General features: G+C 45.8%; 1 protein-coding gene across 3 annotated transcripts in view; it reads right to left on the minus strand.

The window, feature by feature from the left end:
* DIDO1 (death inducer-obliterator 1) overlaps positions 1-15,019 on the minus strand; it is a 60,585-nt gene that overhangs the window by 29,089 nt on the left and 16,477 nt on the right. For all 3 annotated transcript variants that reach the window (XM_054541395.2, NM_001374302.1, NM_001131454.2), the window contains 4 exon segments: positions 7,362-7,558; positions 3,937-4,777; positions 2,851-3,172; positions 283-495 (listed from right to left, as the gene is read on the minus strand). In XM_054541395.2, the coding sequence (XP_054397370.1) occupies positions 283-495; positions 2,851-3,172; positions 3,937-4,775 (1,374 nt within the window). In that variant the 5' untranslated portion in view covers positions 4,776-4,777; positions 7,362-7,558.

The raw sequence follows: 15,019 nt of genomic DNA on the forward strand, positions 1-15,019 counted from the left end.
TCACAAGACAGCAGGGTGTGTCCTGAAGTCTCATGCCCCCCCGTGCAGTGCCACTGTCAGCATTTGCTTTACTGCACTTGTGTTAATTAACCCCTCAGCTAACGGGCAGAGAAGGGAAAACTGGTGGGAAGGTGGACGACAAAGGTCAAGGAGACACTGCGACACCATGTGTGCGCCCCCTACACCTGCCACCCCCACACAGTCTACAAACCAACAGTTCTGCGACAAACGCTCTCACACCTGTGCGTCCACTGCCTGGGCGGCTGGTCCTGATCCACTCACCTGAGCACCACATTTCGGAAGACTGGGCTTCTCTGGCTTCATCTTCATCTTTTCTTTAGGCTTTGGCTTCTGTTCTTTACCTGAGCTTAGAAACTTCATTGTCGCTGCGGCGTGTTTGAGGATACAGTCATTACTGCAGTACACCGAGTCGGGCTGCGCCACGTGACAGCACCCGGGGCCAATACATTTTGAGGCACCAGGCGCCTCTATCACCTGCAGAACAAAACAGATGACTTCAAACAATGTACTTGCCAATTTTAAGCAGTTAAGTGTGTGTTTTGTAAAATCACCATTTATAGTACCAAGGCCACAGTTTTAAAATAAAATACTAATAGTACTTTTAATATGAATAAACATTTTGTTGATTCAAGCTATGAAAAAGCCAGGTAAGGCATTCACACTGTCACTGCCCGTCATGCCCTGCAGGGGGCAGGAGTGTGAGGAGACCCCTGAACTCCTGCCCTCTGCTCTGTGCACCCCTTTCGAGGGTGGGCGGGGCCCATGGGACCTCACATCCACGATGAGGCTCCGCTAGAGGATCCACATGCAGGGCTTCTTCAGATATAATTAAGGATCTAACTGGAATGACTGCAAGTCAAATGGGTCCGGCTAAATCAGGTAAAAACCCTTAAAAGAGGAACTGGGTCTTTCGTGAAGAGAGAAGACTTCATAGCTGGTTTTGAAGTAAGCTTCCCTGCTTTGAGAGGGTTACCTGTGGCTAGGATCTGAGGGCAAGGCTGCCAAGTAAAATACAGTATGCCAAAGAAATCGGAATGTCAGATAAACAATGAGTAATTTTTCAGTGTAAGTATGCCCCCCCAAATTGCATGAAACATACTTCTTTTTTGTTTGAGACAGGGTCTCGCTCTGTTGCCCAGGCTGGAGAACAGTGGCACAATCATAGCTCACTGCAGCCTTGATGTCCTGGGCTCAAGTGATCCTCCCACCCCAGCCTCCCCAGTAGCTGGGACTACAGGAACGTACCACCACGCCCAGCTCATTATTTATTTTTTTGTAGAGATGGGGGGGGTCTCACTATGTTGCCCAGGCTGGTCTTGAACTCTTGGCCTCAAGTGATCCTCCCATCTTGACTTCTCAAAGTGCTGGGATTACAGGTGTGAGCCACAGCACCTGGCACACTTATATAGTAAAAAACACACTTATATAGTAAAAAACAGCGTGAGGGCTTCTGCAAGGGAATCCCCCGCCAAGCCTCTCGAGACCACAGCCCCTGCTGCACCGTGACTGCAGTCCTGTGAGACCTGAGCAGCAGGCCCAGGCTTCCCATGGAAATGGAGGCATAAATCTGTGCTCCTTCAAGCCAGGACTGCAGTTACTCATCGTGCAGCAGGAGGAAACTCACGTACCATAGCAGCGTGACCACTGCTTTTACAAAGTCTGTCTCGATGATCAGGCCTCAGCACACACGAACGTGTGCCTCACACATACCTAAGCAAAACCTTATTTCTCAAATTAAATATTTAACATAATCAGTTTTCCTCCACAAAATCTAAGTTTTACTGAGAATACAATTTAGGTTTGTGCAGGGTTATGTCAAGCACAATGACACTTAAAAAAAAAAAAAAAATGTTGGGCGTGGTGGTGTGTGCTTGTAGTCCCAGCTACTTGGGAGGCTAAGGTGGGAGGATCACTCAAGCCCAGGAGATCGAGGCTGCAGTGAGCTGGGACTGTGCCACTGAACTCCAGCCTGGGCAACAGAGCAAAGCCGCAACTGCACAAAAAACAGAATCAATATATTTAAAAAACAGAGACATAAAATCAATGACTTTTCTCATGAATTCCCATTTCCATTCATCTCTGAATGCCTAGATGTGGTCCCTGACAGCAGCGCAGCATAAGCCTTCAGCCCCTCCATGCCTCCAGGGCACGTTCCTAGGTGCACGGCCCAGCCTTCAGACATCCTCACCTTGCAGCTAACGCAGTGCAAGAGTGTGAAGGCAGAGATGCTTCTAGACATAGCAATCTCCAATACCTGCCAGAGGACAGGCAGCTGGGTGGGGACAGACCCAGGACCCTGGAAGGCCCAGAGTGAAAACACGCCAAGTCACACCTGCCCTGTAGGGACTGGAATGGAGACTGCAAAGACAAGACAGCAGCAGAAGCTGACAGCGTGTGGGAAATGTCATAAACATCAGGGGGAGAGAATTAAGTCAACACAGCTGCAAGACAGAGAAACCACTCTCAACACAAGCACCCTGAGGAGCCAGCACCAGAACCACGAGGCAGCTGGAGATGGCAGGTGACACAGGAGCACCGCCACTCCCATCGTTCAGAAACAATTCCGCTAGTGCATACAAAACATGTAAGCAACACCCAAATCCTCAAAGATGGGCTGATTTCAACAATTAAGTCACTAATAGTAGAGAAGGTAGACAGGGTAAGAATAAAAATAGAAAGGCCTCACCCAGGTGGAGTGAGGCAGGAACCCGGGAGAGGCACCGCCCCACATAGGTGCAGCGCCCATCCTGGGAGGAATTTCTATCTAGAGCGAGACTGAACCCCGTGAGGCCGACCGCTGAATGCTTGTCTCAGCGGACAAACACTTACAGGCTGGAAGATCTTGAGTTTCTTCTTGCCGCTTGGATTTGCAGCTTTCTCAATTCTGCCCTTTATCCCTTGGTCTTCGCTAGACTTCTGCTCTATTGTTCCTATACTCGTACAGTCGGTGCCATCGGCATCTCCAGGTCTCCATTTAGCTTCCTGCTGATCTGCGGTTTCTGAATGAGTCTCATCCTGCACTTGCAGAATGGTGCAGTTTGGGCAGATATAGTCTTCCCCATTCCTTTCCAAAAGCCTCCCTCGAGCCTCAGAAATGCCCACACAATCGCCATGAAACCATTCTTCACAGCGGTCACAGCAAATCATAAACCTGAAATTATAAAATAATGGTATTAGCAATGGGACGTGAGTGACAAGCACTTTTCAACATATTAATAAGCCAACTGGTTTTAACATCATGAAAAAATGCAAACATACAGAAAAGTAGAGATTAAGAACGTCCTCATGCCTTTCCTTTGATTTTAACATTCAACCAAATTTACTTCACTGTTTTTTAAGAGTAGTGCATTTTAGGAGCAAACTCTAAGGCATTCCACCACAGATACCTCAGCAAGTCTCCCCCCAAAACTGCGACAATGCCTTTATCCCAGTACCAAGCCAACAGGCTGCCTATCACCATCTGACACCCAGTCCTAGCAGAGATCTTTTGAGCTGCTCCAATGTTTGCACTAAGCCAGTTGCGGTCTGCACATGGCCCTCTTGCTATGTCTCCCAAGGGGCAGTCTAGAGGAGCAGTCTCAGACAGACCCTGGAGGAACAGACACATTCTCCTCCGTGCCGTCTACACAGAGCCACTGGCTGCACGTGGCTCACGTGACTGGGGTGGGGAGCTATTCACCTCACTTGACTGGAAACAGCCATGTGTGGTTGGTGGCTACCAGAGTGAAGAGGTGGCTCTAGGAAGTCCCTAGCCACTCTTATGTGTTTCTTTTTTGACAACTTGTTCATCTTTTCCAACAAATCGCTCATCCAGCCCAGCTTTGTAACCCTTTAAAATGAAAACAAATGGAAAATTCTGTTTGCAACCCTGGGATATCTGTGGGTGCCGAGGCAGGGTGCCCACAAATGACCCACCTGTTGTTGTGAGGCTGGCGGCAAATGCAATACAGGGCGTTGGGGTCGTAACCCTCACATTCAGGCTTCGGTCGGCCCAAGTCTCCAGGCTCCTCATCTTTAATGTCCTGAGCCGCCTTTCCCTCCAACTTACTCTCTCTGTCATCTTTCCCAGCCTGGGACACAACCCCCTGATCGTTCTCGGGCTCCTGCTTACTGGGCAGGACGCCCTCCACAGTGTCACTGGCCTCGGAGCCCACAGTCTCGGCGGGACCTTCCTCTCGGCGCTTCTTCCGCAGGCGACTCTGGATCCCTTTCAGGGGCCTCTCGGTGGGTTCCTGTTCCCGCTTCCTGCGAAGGCGATTCTGAAGCTCTTTCAAGGTCAGGCCATCGCTGTCACTATCGGAGGTGTCATCGTGGTCATCCCCTCCTTTCACCTTTTCACAAGAGGCTGGTCGTTCCTTCACAGCTGTGGAAGCAGACTGGGGGCCGCTTCTGGTCTCAGAAGCGCTTTCCACGCTGCCCTCAGAGGCTGTCTCAGCGTCTGTGGCAGGGCAGGACGTGGGCTCACCAGAATCCTCCAGGGAGACAGGCGTGCTCCTCCTGCCGCGGCGCCGCGCAATGGTCAGGAACTGCTCCACGCGCTCAGTGCGCTTGGGCTGCCTCCCACTGCGCCGCAGGGACAGGCCCAGCTGCTGCTGTGGGGGTGGCGGATCCAGTGGGTCAGCCTCCGCGTCCCCTGCGCCCTCTCGCTTGGCGATAGTGGTCCTTCGAAAACCCCATGTTTTCCTGAACTCTTTGCTGGTGGGTTTGATGGCCTTAGGTGCCTCCTCATTGCTCGGGTCGCCTTTGTCGTCCATACCTAGCGGTAAAGCGTAAGCACATAGTGACCAACTGACCACAGAACAAAAGATGACACTGCCGCCAAACACGCACAGCAGGGGCCACCTCCCTACCAACAGTGGAGCTCTACCTAAAGCAAGTCCCTCTGACCAGTGTTTCCTAATGTGTGCTACGTGAGATGATTCAAGACGATTTGTAAAGATAATTTTAATATAGTTAAACAACTAACGTTTAGATAAAAATACAGCTAGCAAATCAAATGTACAATACCGTCATTTAACTGCTTAGGACAAGGCTTCACAAGCCAGGCAGTAGGGACAAATAGGAAATATTGGACAGTATAGCAGGGTAAGGACGGGAGTAAGGACGCGAGCAGCTCAGAGGTGGCACGAGTTCCCCAGCACCTCCGCAGGCAGATGGGCTGCTCTGACCACAACCACAGTGAACAAGATGCTGTGCCAGTTTGGGCATGGCCTGCAAAGGGACCCAAGTCTGTTCTGGACTTTGCAAGTATGGGCTGGCCACCACCATGCTGAAAAGAGGATATGAAGAAGCCGAGTCCCGACTTTCAGCTCCCCAACTAGGGGCTGGGGCCAGAAAGGACGCGATCACTATCTGGGACCCTCCATACCAGCCCTGCTGCCAAGTGAATGACCCTCATGGGCACAAAGTGAGAGAAGTGCCTGACTCCTGACCCACAGATTGTGTGGTAGGAAATAAACCTTGTTTTAGTCTACTGAGCTTTGGAGATATTGTTAGCAGCAACAGACAACTGGGACACTTAGAAAACATGGTCAAGGCGATCACTTTAGGGCATATTTCTTTTTTTTTTTTTTTTGAGACGGAGTCTTGCTCTGTCCCCAGGCTGGAGTGAGCCACCACCGTGCCAGGCCAGTACATTTTTTTTCTCTGTATTATTTTTCACTTTCATTCTAATACATTACTAAAGAATCTTATCTGTGAAACTTTTACTCTTGTTGAAATGACAAAAATCTGAAAAAGATAATATATACTTTGAGAATTCTTTTCCAAACTGTCCAAGCTTTAATTACATTTAAATGCTAATGATGACTCTGATTTTATGCCATGTTCCATCCTGGGGGAAGGACTGGCATAAAATGAAAGCCTTAAAAAATATACAAAATGGGGCTGGGCCTGGTGGCTCAAGCCCATAATCCCAGCACTTCGGGAGGCCGAGGCAGGCAGACCACTTGAGGTTAGGAGTTCGAGACCAGCCTGGCCAACATGGTGAAACCCCATCTCTATTAAAAATACAAAAATTAACTGGGCATGGTGGCAGGCGCCTGTAATCTCAGATATTTGGGAGGCTGAGGCAGGAGAATTGCTTGAACCCAGGAGGTGGAGGTTGCAGTGAGCCGAGATCGCACCACTGCACTCCAGCCTGGGCGAGCAAGACTCAGTCTCAAAAAAAAAAAAAAAACAAAGAAACAAAAATACAAAATGGAAAATTACTTGCAACCTGTAACCTGTGTTGTTCTTTTTGCTTCCCTCTAAATGCTGTCATTTCTCATTTTCCAGCTAAAGATGCTGCCTGGCCGTGGCCTCCATGCTCTGTAAACATGACCCACACCCCCCAGGGCACTCCACAGAAGCCTTGGAGATAAGGGACACATCACTTCTATGCTCACCTAAAGTGACCCCATTGTTAAAGGACACAGCTAAACTCAGTAAGGGCACCAGCAGCGACTCCAAGTCAGGGTGCAAACTCTGGAGGCTGCTGTGTGAGGGGGGCACTAGAGACGGTGGTAAACAGAAACGGGGGCTTCCTTCACCAGCCAGGTGACCCCAGGCAAGTCACAAGGAACCGCTCTGATCCAGGAGGCAATGCTGACCTCAAAGATTAAGGGCAAAGCAGAGAATGCTGCTTACAAATATATATGGTAGAGCAATTATTAAACCACATCAGTTAAAATGGTTTATTCATTCTCATTGGAAATTTTACATTTAGGAAAAGTTTTCTGCTTGTGCAAGCCAAAATATTTGCAAGAAATGTGACAGTCATCTCAGAAGAGGGTCAAGCTCTCGTTTTCATGCAACACTTGGAGTTTCTACTAAAGATGTAGTTTGAGGGGCTCGCACTAGCTTTTGCCCAGAAGGGCACAAAGTTGCAGTCCCCTCTGCCTCTGGGGGCCTATGAAGCTCCAACCCAGCTGAAAAGGGCTGCTGCATCCATGCTGGTAGCTTTCTACGGGAAGAGCTCCAGTTTATAAAACTGGGTTCTCATTAAAGAGAGAACAGGCTATTTGCACATGACCTATGCAAAACCTTTCAAATATTTAAATCATCTCTAGATTACATCATAGAAACAGTGGCTGTACTACACTGTTTTATAACATTTTTATTATTTTTTATTGTTAGATTATTATTTGTTTGCCCCCCAAATATTTTCAATCTGCAGCTGGCTGAATCCACAGATGCAGAATCTGCTGCTATAGAGACTGCTGATACAAATGGCTGAAGGTATTTCAAATGAATATGAATACTACATTCTATCAGTTTCTTTACAAATGCCACTTTATAAATAGCAAATACAGACTTATTAAGTTAAAATTTTGTTGCTACTAACAGTGTTGATACCTTACCTGCTCCAACACTGAAAGCTTGGACACTTTTCCCTGAAATCCTAAATACAACCAAAAACCCCGGCAGATGAAACCTCTGGGTCCAAGCAGACAGCCAGGCTCACAACACCACTGTTGTCAGCCACTGTTCACGAGTAACAGGCTTCGTATTTTCAACAACTCAGATTATCTAGAGGCTGTTCCCGTGGAGTAAGCTCCTAAAAGAAAATAAGAAAATATTTTACATATCTTAAGTAAACTACGTATTGACAACAATTAAAAGGGAGCACCAAACTTCTCAAGTAACCTATTATTTGAGTGATACTGTGTGACCCACAAAGACAGCTTGGGGGTTGAAAACCAGCACGCAAGCAGTGTCCTTAAGGACCTCTACCCAGGACAGCGGATGCTACCAACCCCTGAGAGAAAGGGGCTGGGGCAGCGCAGGAAGGAGTGGAGTCCCAGGCTTGCCCCAGGGAGGCAGGCAGAGGCCTAACCAGACCAGGGCCAGAGAGGAGTCGCCAAGCATCAGCTTCTTTTCCATGTGGAGCCTATGTCCGAGATTGATCCCACTCAATAAAATCCACCACAAAACAGGAACAAGAACAAAAAGTGAAAAGGCTGAACATCGAAATTATATAAGAATGTAATAGTTGAAAATTCTTAATATTGTAGCTGTATTATTTTAATTAAAAACAAGAAAAATTTTAGAAGACTAATGTTTATGGCTTACTAAAATCAACACGATACAGTTCACCACGTGTATTTAAAAAACACTTCTCTTATATCCTCTTTCAAACAGTCACATCACAACACTCAAAGGTTCCAGGTGCCAAATTTCTAGCTAGGTCCTTGCCCCAAAGCCCACACTTCCAAGCTGAGCCCCAGCTCTCACCTCTTCCTCAGCCTCAAGACCAACTGCCTTGCCTCTGTGGTCTCCCTGGCAACCTCAGAACAAAGGGACAAACATTCCAACTCCCCTCCTTTTAAAGGGACAGTGACAACTGGGCACAGTGTTTCGCATCTGTGATCCCAGCTGCTTGGGAGGACTGCTTGAGCCCAGGAGTTCAAGACCAGCCCAGACAACATGTCACCATGTAGATACCCTGTCTCTACAAAAAATAAAAATAAGACAGGCATTCCCTCTGATCAGCAAAATGGCATCGTCATACTCACCATCTCTTCAATGTGGTAAAACTATCATCCTCAAAACAATTACTTCAAGAATTCAGAAACAACTGCTCAGAAAACACTGGAAATAAACTTTTATATTTTGCAACACTGAACATTTAATTTATTTTATTTTACTTTTTAAAGAGTTGGCATCTTGCTTTGTTGCCCAGGCTGGAGTGCAGTGGCCCAATCATGGCTCACTACAGTCTCAAACTCCTGGGCTCAAGTGACCCTCCTGGCTTAGCCTCATGAGCAACTGGGACTACAGATGCGTGCCACTATGCCCAGCTAATTTTTGAAAAAAATTCTTTTAGAGACAGGGTTTTGCTATGTTATCTAGGCTGGTCTTGAACTGCTAGCCTCAAGCAATCCTCCTGCCTCAGCCTCCAGAGTTTTGGGGAGTACATGAACGAGCCACCGTGCCCAGCCAACACTGAACATCTATAAAAGCAAAGAAATTAAGAAGTTCTCAGGAATGAAAACTGATTTTTAAAAATTCAATTTATGTTAATCTGCTAAATAAACACGCTACTAGATTTGAGTTCTGAGTAATCAGAAAAATGTAGTTATTTCTGTTAAGTAGAATTCAATGAAGGATATACCTTCGGAAAAGATCAGATCACTTTATATTTACAAAATTGATTTCATAATGTCTTCAACAGAGAAAATTTACTATAACATTTCAGCCACCTTTTAAAATAAAAACATGTATATCAAGGCACAAGCAAAAAAACTGTTCTAACACAACTTTTTGTGTGTAGAATTAGTGTGTAATTCTACACACTACACAGCACATCACAGGGCAATGTGCTCATAAAGCTGCAACCATATTCTATCAGTAACAACTTTTCCCCAGAAAGAAAAATGTGGGTATCCTTGAAACTGGGAAGTGAACAAACTACAGGTTAAAACAGAATGTACCAAATATTTCTACATTTCTAAGCACTTTTTTTTCCCCAGCTGAAAACTGCTTTATTTTCTATTAACTAGAAGCAGCTGACGAGCGGTGATTCAAGCAGAGGACACACACTGACTTCCAAATGCTTGAATGGCGGCTCTCAAACCTTTTGTCTCAAGACACTTTTACAAGTTGAGAACACCAAAGAGCTTTTGTTTATGTGGAATGTATTGCTATTTTCAAAATTCTAAGTATGTATTAAAAATAAACCTATTAATACATTAACAGTATCTTTAATGAAAGTTATTTCTAAAACAAACAAAAATGAACAGGAAGAGCGACCCTGTTGTATATTTTTGCAAATTTCTGGCATAACCGAAGACAGCTCCATGTTCATGTCTACTTCTGCCTTCAATCTGTTCCCATGGAGTGTTTCAGCTAAAACACGTCATCAAAATCTTGCCTCACACAGATAGGTCTTTAGAATGGAGTATTGTAACCATCTTCACATAACTGGATGTTCATTGATACTACACCAACTCTCGCCAAGTAGCAGTTTCATAAAAGTTAGCTGAAACAGAATTTGAAGCCTTTGTCAAGGAACTTCTCCCTTTCTTTCATGAAAACTGACTGCTGTGTTCACTCTGAACATGTCCTTGCACTCTGGACCCATGTGCATGCTGGTCACCTGGATGACACAGGTTCAAGTTACAGACAGAGATTCTCAATGTCCACACATCTCACCGGATAGCATAAAACAAACATTTTTTTTTTTTCCTGTTGCCCAGGATGGAGTGCAGTGGTGCAATCAAGGCTCACTGCAGCCTCAGCACCTCCCCCACCCACACCACCGCCAGGCTCAAAGCGGGTCTTCCCACCTCACCCTCCCCAGTAGCTGGGACTACAGGTGCATGCCACCATGCCCAGGTAATTTTTGCATTTTTTTTTGTAGAGACAGGGTCTTACTATGTTGCCCAAGCTGGTCTCAAACTCCTGGGATCAAGTGATCTACCCACCTCCGGCCTCCAAAGTGCTGGGATTACAAGTGTGAGTCACCTCACCTGGCCGATAATGTCGGGTCCAATCTCCAAGAAGACTTTAATTACTAGAAAGCCATCAAGTTTACAATGGCAGGTACAAGTTTTCTAAAATTTCAATTTTCACCCCAAAGCTCAAATTTTATCCTTAGCAACAAATAATGTTCGTTTTTTCTTTGAGACATCACTCGTTTTGGACAAAACGCCTGCCACAAGCTGAGTCTGAAAACTGTCCTCCGTCTGTTGTTCTGTCAGGGACAGATAGCATTTCCGAGACGACTCAGCTCCCAGCTCAATCCCCTAGGGCTGTGCGTGGACAGTACCCACGTGGGGATGCAGCAGAAGCTTTATATGTAACTTGACATTTAATCACAGCGAAAGTAAAAAAGATGTATGTTTCCGGGTTCCGAATGAATAAAATTAATATTTACTGCATCATCAGGGACATTATTTGGGAAAACTGGCATATTCTAAACATTTGGTGCCCATGCACGGTGCTGAAGAGGGCTCCAATCTGCCCTGTGCCACTGGTGCAAATGTCAAACTCAACAGAAAAGGCCTGTACTATTAGACTATTATTATGCAGAAGTCATCTTTACCTCTTAGCCCCAGAAAGGGCTTCAAGGACTTCCCCCTCAGGAGTCCATGAAACAGAGAACTGTGGTAACATGCCATTTCTACCAGTTTAGGAGTACACTGGTTATGTGCAAAGCAGTAACACATACCTATGCTTCAGACATCAGACAACATGCCATTTCTACCAGTTTAGGAGTACACTGGATATGTGCAAAGCAGTAATACATACCTATGCTTCAGACATCAGACAACATGCCATTTCTACCAGCTTAGGAGTACACTGGATATGTGCAAAGCAGTAATACATACCTATGCTTCAGACATCAGAAGAGACTTTAAACATTTCCTTCCACAAGTGTTCTGTAACTACCTGTTAATCTTCCCTCAGATTCCCCAACTCACCAAAACAGTAAGCAGCCAAAAGTGAAATTTCTTAAAAACCAAATAAAAATATCCTCCCAAAAAGTCAGCTCTGTTACTTTAAAAAGCCTAACTACAACTATTACAATGCATGGGTTTGCAACCACTGCAAATTTGTACGCTCAACTTTTACTGCTCTAAAATCTGCTTGAAGCCATTAACTCAAGCGTGCCCACTTCCAGGTTGTGGTGCAGCTGCATGATCAGGGCTCACTGCAGCCTCCACCTCATAGGTTCAAACAATCCTTCTGCCTCAACCTGAGTAGCTGGGACACCACAGGTGTGAGCCACAGTGCCCAGCTCCCATCTAAAGATTTTCAGTTCCAAAAACTTGAGACTAGTTTCTGAGTAATTAATCTCCAAGACACTTTAAAATATGACATACGACCATAATTAAGTTTCTATTTTTATAACATCGCACCTCCAGGAAAAGAGCTCTGACTTATAAGCAAAAAGATAAAACAAAAATGCATAGTTTACCTCACCTGGTGGCAAACATTCTGTTTCTTCAAACCTCACATTCCCCTGAAACAATATTCAAAACAATTTTAACCCGCCAGTCAGAAATTATAATGCTACAATAAAACCTCACTATTCTAAACTTCATTATTTTCGTTAATTCTGACAGGGTGGGCCAAAGTTTACATTTATTTATATTTTGCCTATTAAGGGTCTCCTGGCTCATCAATCTGTTTATTATGCAGATGAGGAGGAACTGAGAAGACACTAGGTAAAAGTTCTTTAAACTACCACAAATGAAGGAAAGATTACCCAATGAAAGACTCTTGATAGCTCAGTTTTCATGAATGGGACAGTCACTAGGAGAATATGCCTAGAAACTTCAGATGACATCCCCAAATGTGATGTGTTCTTCAGCCACCAGCAGCAGCCATTCATGGACCGTGACGGCCCACTCAGCTCCACCAGCTTGCGGCAGGAAACACCGTGCTGCACTCACCAAACAGGAAAGAGAGATTTGGGCCCACAAGGAAATGAAGAAGCCCAACTTTAATTTACTTCAGTATCTATGCAGAATCTGACTCAATTGCATAGATTACATTTAAATTCCTCAGATGGCAAATTCAAAGTTTTGCTGCTTACCAAGTAATACTGTCATTACAAAAATTATTCTGGGCCGGGTGTGGTGGCTCATGCCTGCACTTCGGGAGGCTGAGGCAGGTGGATCACCTGAGGTCAGGAGTTTGAGACCAGCCTGGCCAACATGGTGAAACCCCCATCTCTACTAAAAACACAAAAATTAGCGGGGCTTGGTGGCAGGTGCCTGTAATCCCAGCTACTTGGGAGGCTGAGGCAGGAGAATCACTTAAACCCGGGAAGCGGAGGTTGCAATGAGCTGAGATCATGCCACTGTACTCCAGCCTGGGCGACAAGAGCAAAACTCTCTCTCAAAAAACAAACAAACAAACAAAAAAACAAACAAAAACAAAACAAAACAAAAAAACAGCAGCAAGGGTGCCACAACAGTATGTTTCTCACAAGGAAAATATAGAGAAAAATCCAGAAACAACCTATTGATGTTTTACATTTCTTGGATATTTGTGTTTTTATAGATACGCGGAGACAAAAAGCAAAACTTGTTACTGAAAAACCTGCTGAGGACTAATGCTTTGGCCAGGCCCCGGCTACAGCCAGGCCGCCAAGCTCCCCGGTGTGAGCTTGCAACAATCCTGCCATTTCCCTCTATCTACTTTCTAGTGCAAAACACAGGCTGGTGACCTTGGTGGGCAACTCAGGTGGGAAATTTCAACTCTTCAAATGAATGCCAGGAACCAGAAACAGTCACATAAAATCATTTATCGAGGTGAAGGAGAAGTGAGGTTTACTGTTCTCTATTCAATGGCTGGACATAAAGTTTCCTAACTACCTTTGATGGACTCCTCTTGTCTCAGTAAAAAAGAAGATATGGTTTCAAACACTAAGATACGGTCCCAATTCTATATACGAGGATTCCTGTTGCTTTTAATAAAAGGTTACCACTTGGGCCCTGGTGAGGACCACCATGCACAGGTTCTTATCCCCATGAAGAAATCCACCTCATGCCGCAAGTGTGGCAGTGTGAGCTCCCCGGCGACCATGTGAGGTGGGGTGCGCTGCGGGAGGTCATCCCAGCAGGGTACTGTGGGGGCTGTTTCCCCTCAAGGGCATCTGTTTATTACGGGTTGAAATCACTGTTCCTTTGTGTTCTCCTTGGTCCACACCCTTAGAGACCTGCGTAATTCCATGGCCCCAAGCACAGCCTACTCCTGCCTCCCCCCAACCCCCGATTTTCACTGCTGCAAAGGATTCCGCAAGGGGCTGTGTAGGGCACTTTGAGGGAGAGGTGTGTACTGGAACAGCTTTACCGGTGACAGCGAATCAGACTGATTCCACACTTGCCCCAAGGGGCAAGCACATGGTTGAGCCACTAAAAATTGTTCAAAGATACAGCTTATCTTCCTAAAAGTATCAATTTCCCCAAGTGTTTAGAGCCAACTATTTTACAACCCTTAGAGAAGTGGTTCTCAAAGGGTGGTCCAGGGGTCCTTTTGGGAGGCCCCCAGATCAAAGCAGTCTGCACAACACTAACATTCCGTGCTGTTTCCACAACCACTCTGAGTATATGCTAGAGCATTTCAGAAGCTGAACGGAGATACTAAGTTTGAATTCGGAAGGAGATGTGCGAATCCAGAAGCTGTCAGTTAAGCCAAAGAGATATGTGAAAACAAAACCATCTTTCTCATTGTTTTCGTCATTGAAAACAGGTTCCACTAAACGGTTTACTTAATGTTAATATATAATGGTTTACAATTTTACTTTATTTATTTGAGATGGAGTCTCACTCTCACCTAGGCTGGAGTGGAGTGGCGTGATCTCGGCTCACTGCAACCTCCGCCTCCTAGGTTCAAGGGATTCTCCTGCCTCAGCCTCCCGAGTAGCTGGGACTACAGGCGTGTGCCACCATGCCCAGTTATTTTTTTGTGTGTCTTTAGTAGAGAAAGGGTTTCACCATGTTGTCCATGCTGGTCTTGAACTCCTGACCTCAGGTGATCCACCCACCTTGGCCTCCCAAAGTGCTAGGATTACAGGCATGAGCCACCGTGCCCGGCTGGTTTACAATTTTAAATAGAAGGCACTTCAGCATTTAAATGACTCATTTTTAAACATCAAACATGGTGACTATCAATACATATAACAAAAGCTCTTTGGGGTCTTCCGTGCTTTTTAGGAGTGTAAAGCAGTCCTGGGTCCAGCCAGTCTGGGGAACTGCTGACACAGCAGCGCCTTCCACTGCTGGAGCCTGAAAGGCTGCTCCCCGAGGCCATTCCGGTTCAGTCAGGATCCTAGTGGCAGTGACAGGCACTGCTTTAGCATTCGGTTTTTCCAGACACCCTGTCTACTCTCATTCAGTTTCATGTGATTACTGACGAGGCAGGGATTGCCAAGTGAGATGATGGCAACCTAAGTTCAGGTGGAGAGAATGGGGTTTCTTCTTTAAAAACCCTTTTCTCACAAGAATTTGCTTCTCAAATTGGAGTTGCAGCCGATTTTTTTTGGAGACAGGGTCTCTGTCGCCCA

This window comes from Pongo abelii, chromosome 21 (assembly GCF_028885655.2).
Source record: "Pongo abelii isolate AG06213 chromosome 21, NHGRI_mPonAbe1-v2.0_pri, whole genome shotgun sequence".
Classification (NCBI taxonomy): domain Eukaryota; kingdom Metazoa; phylum Chordata; class Mammalia; order Primates; family Hominidae; genus Pongo; species Pongo abelii.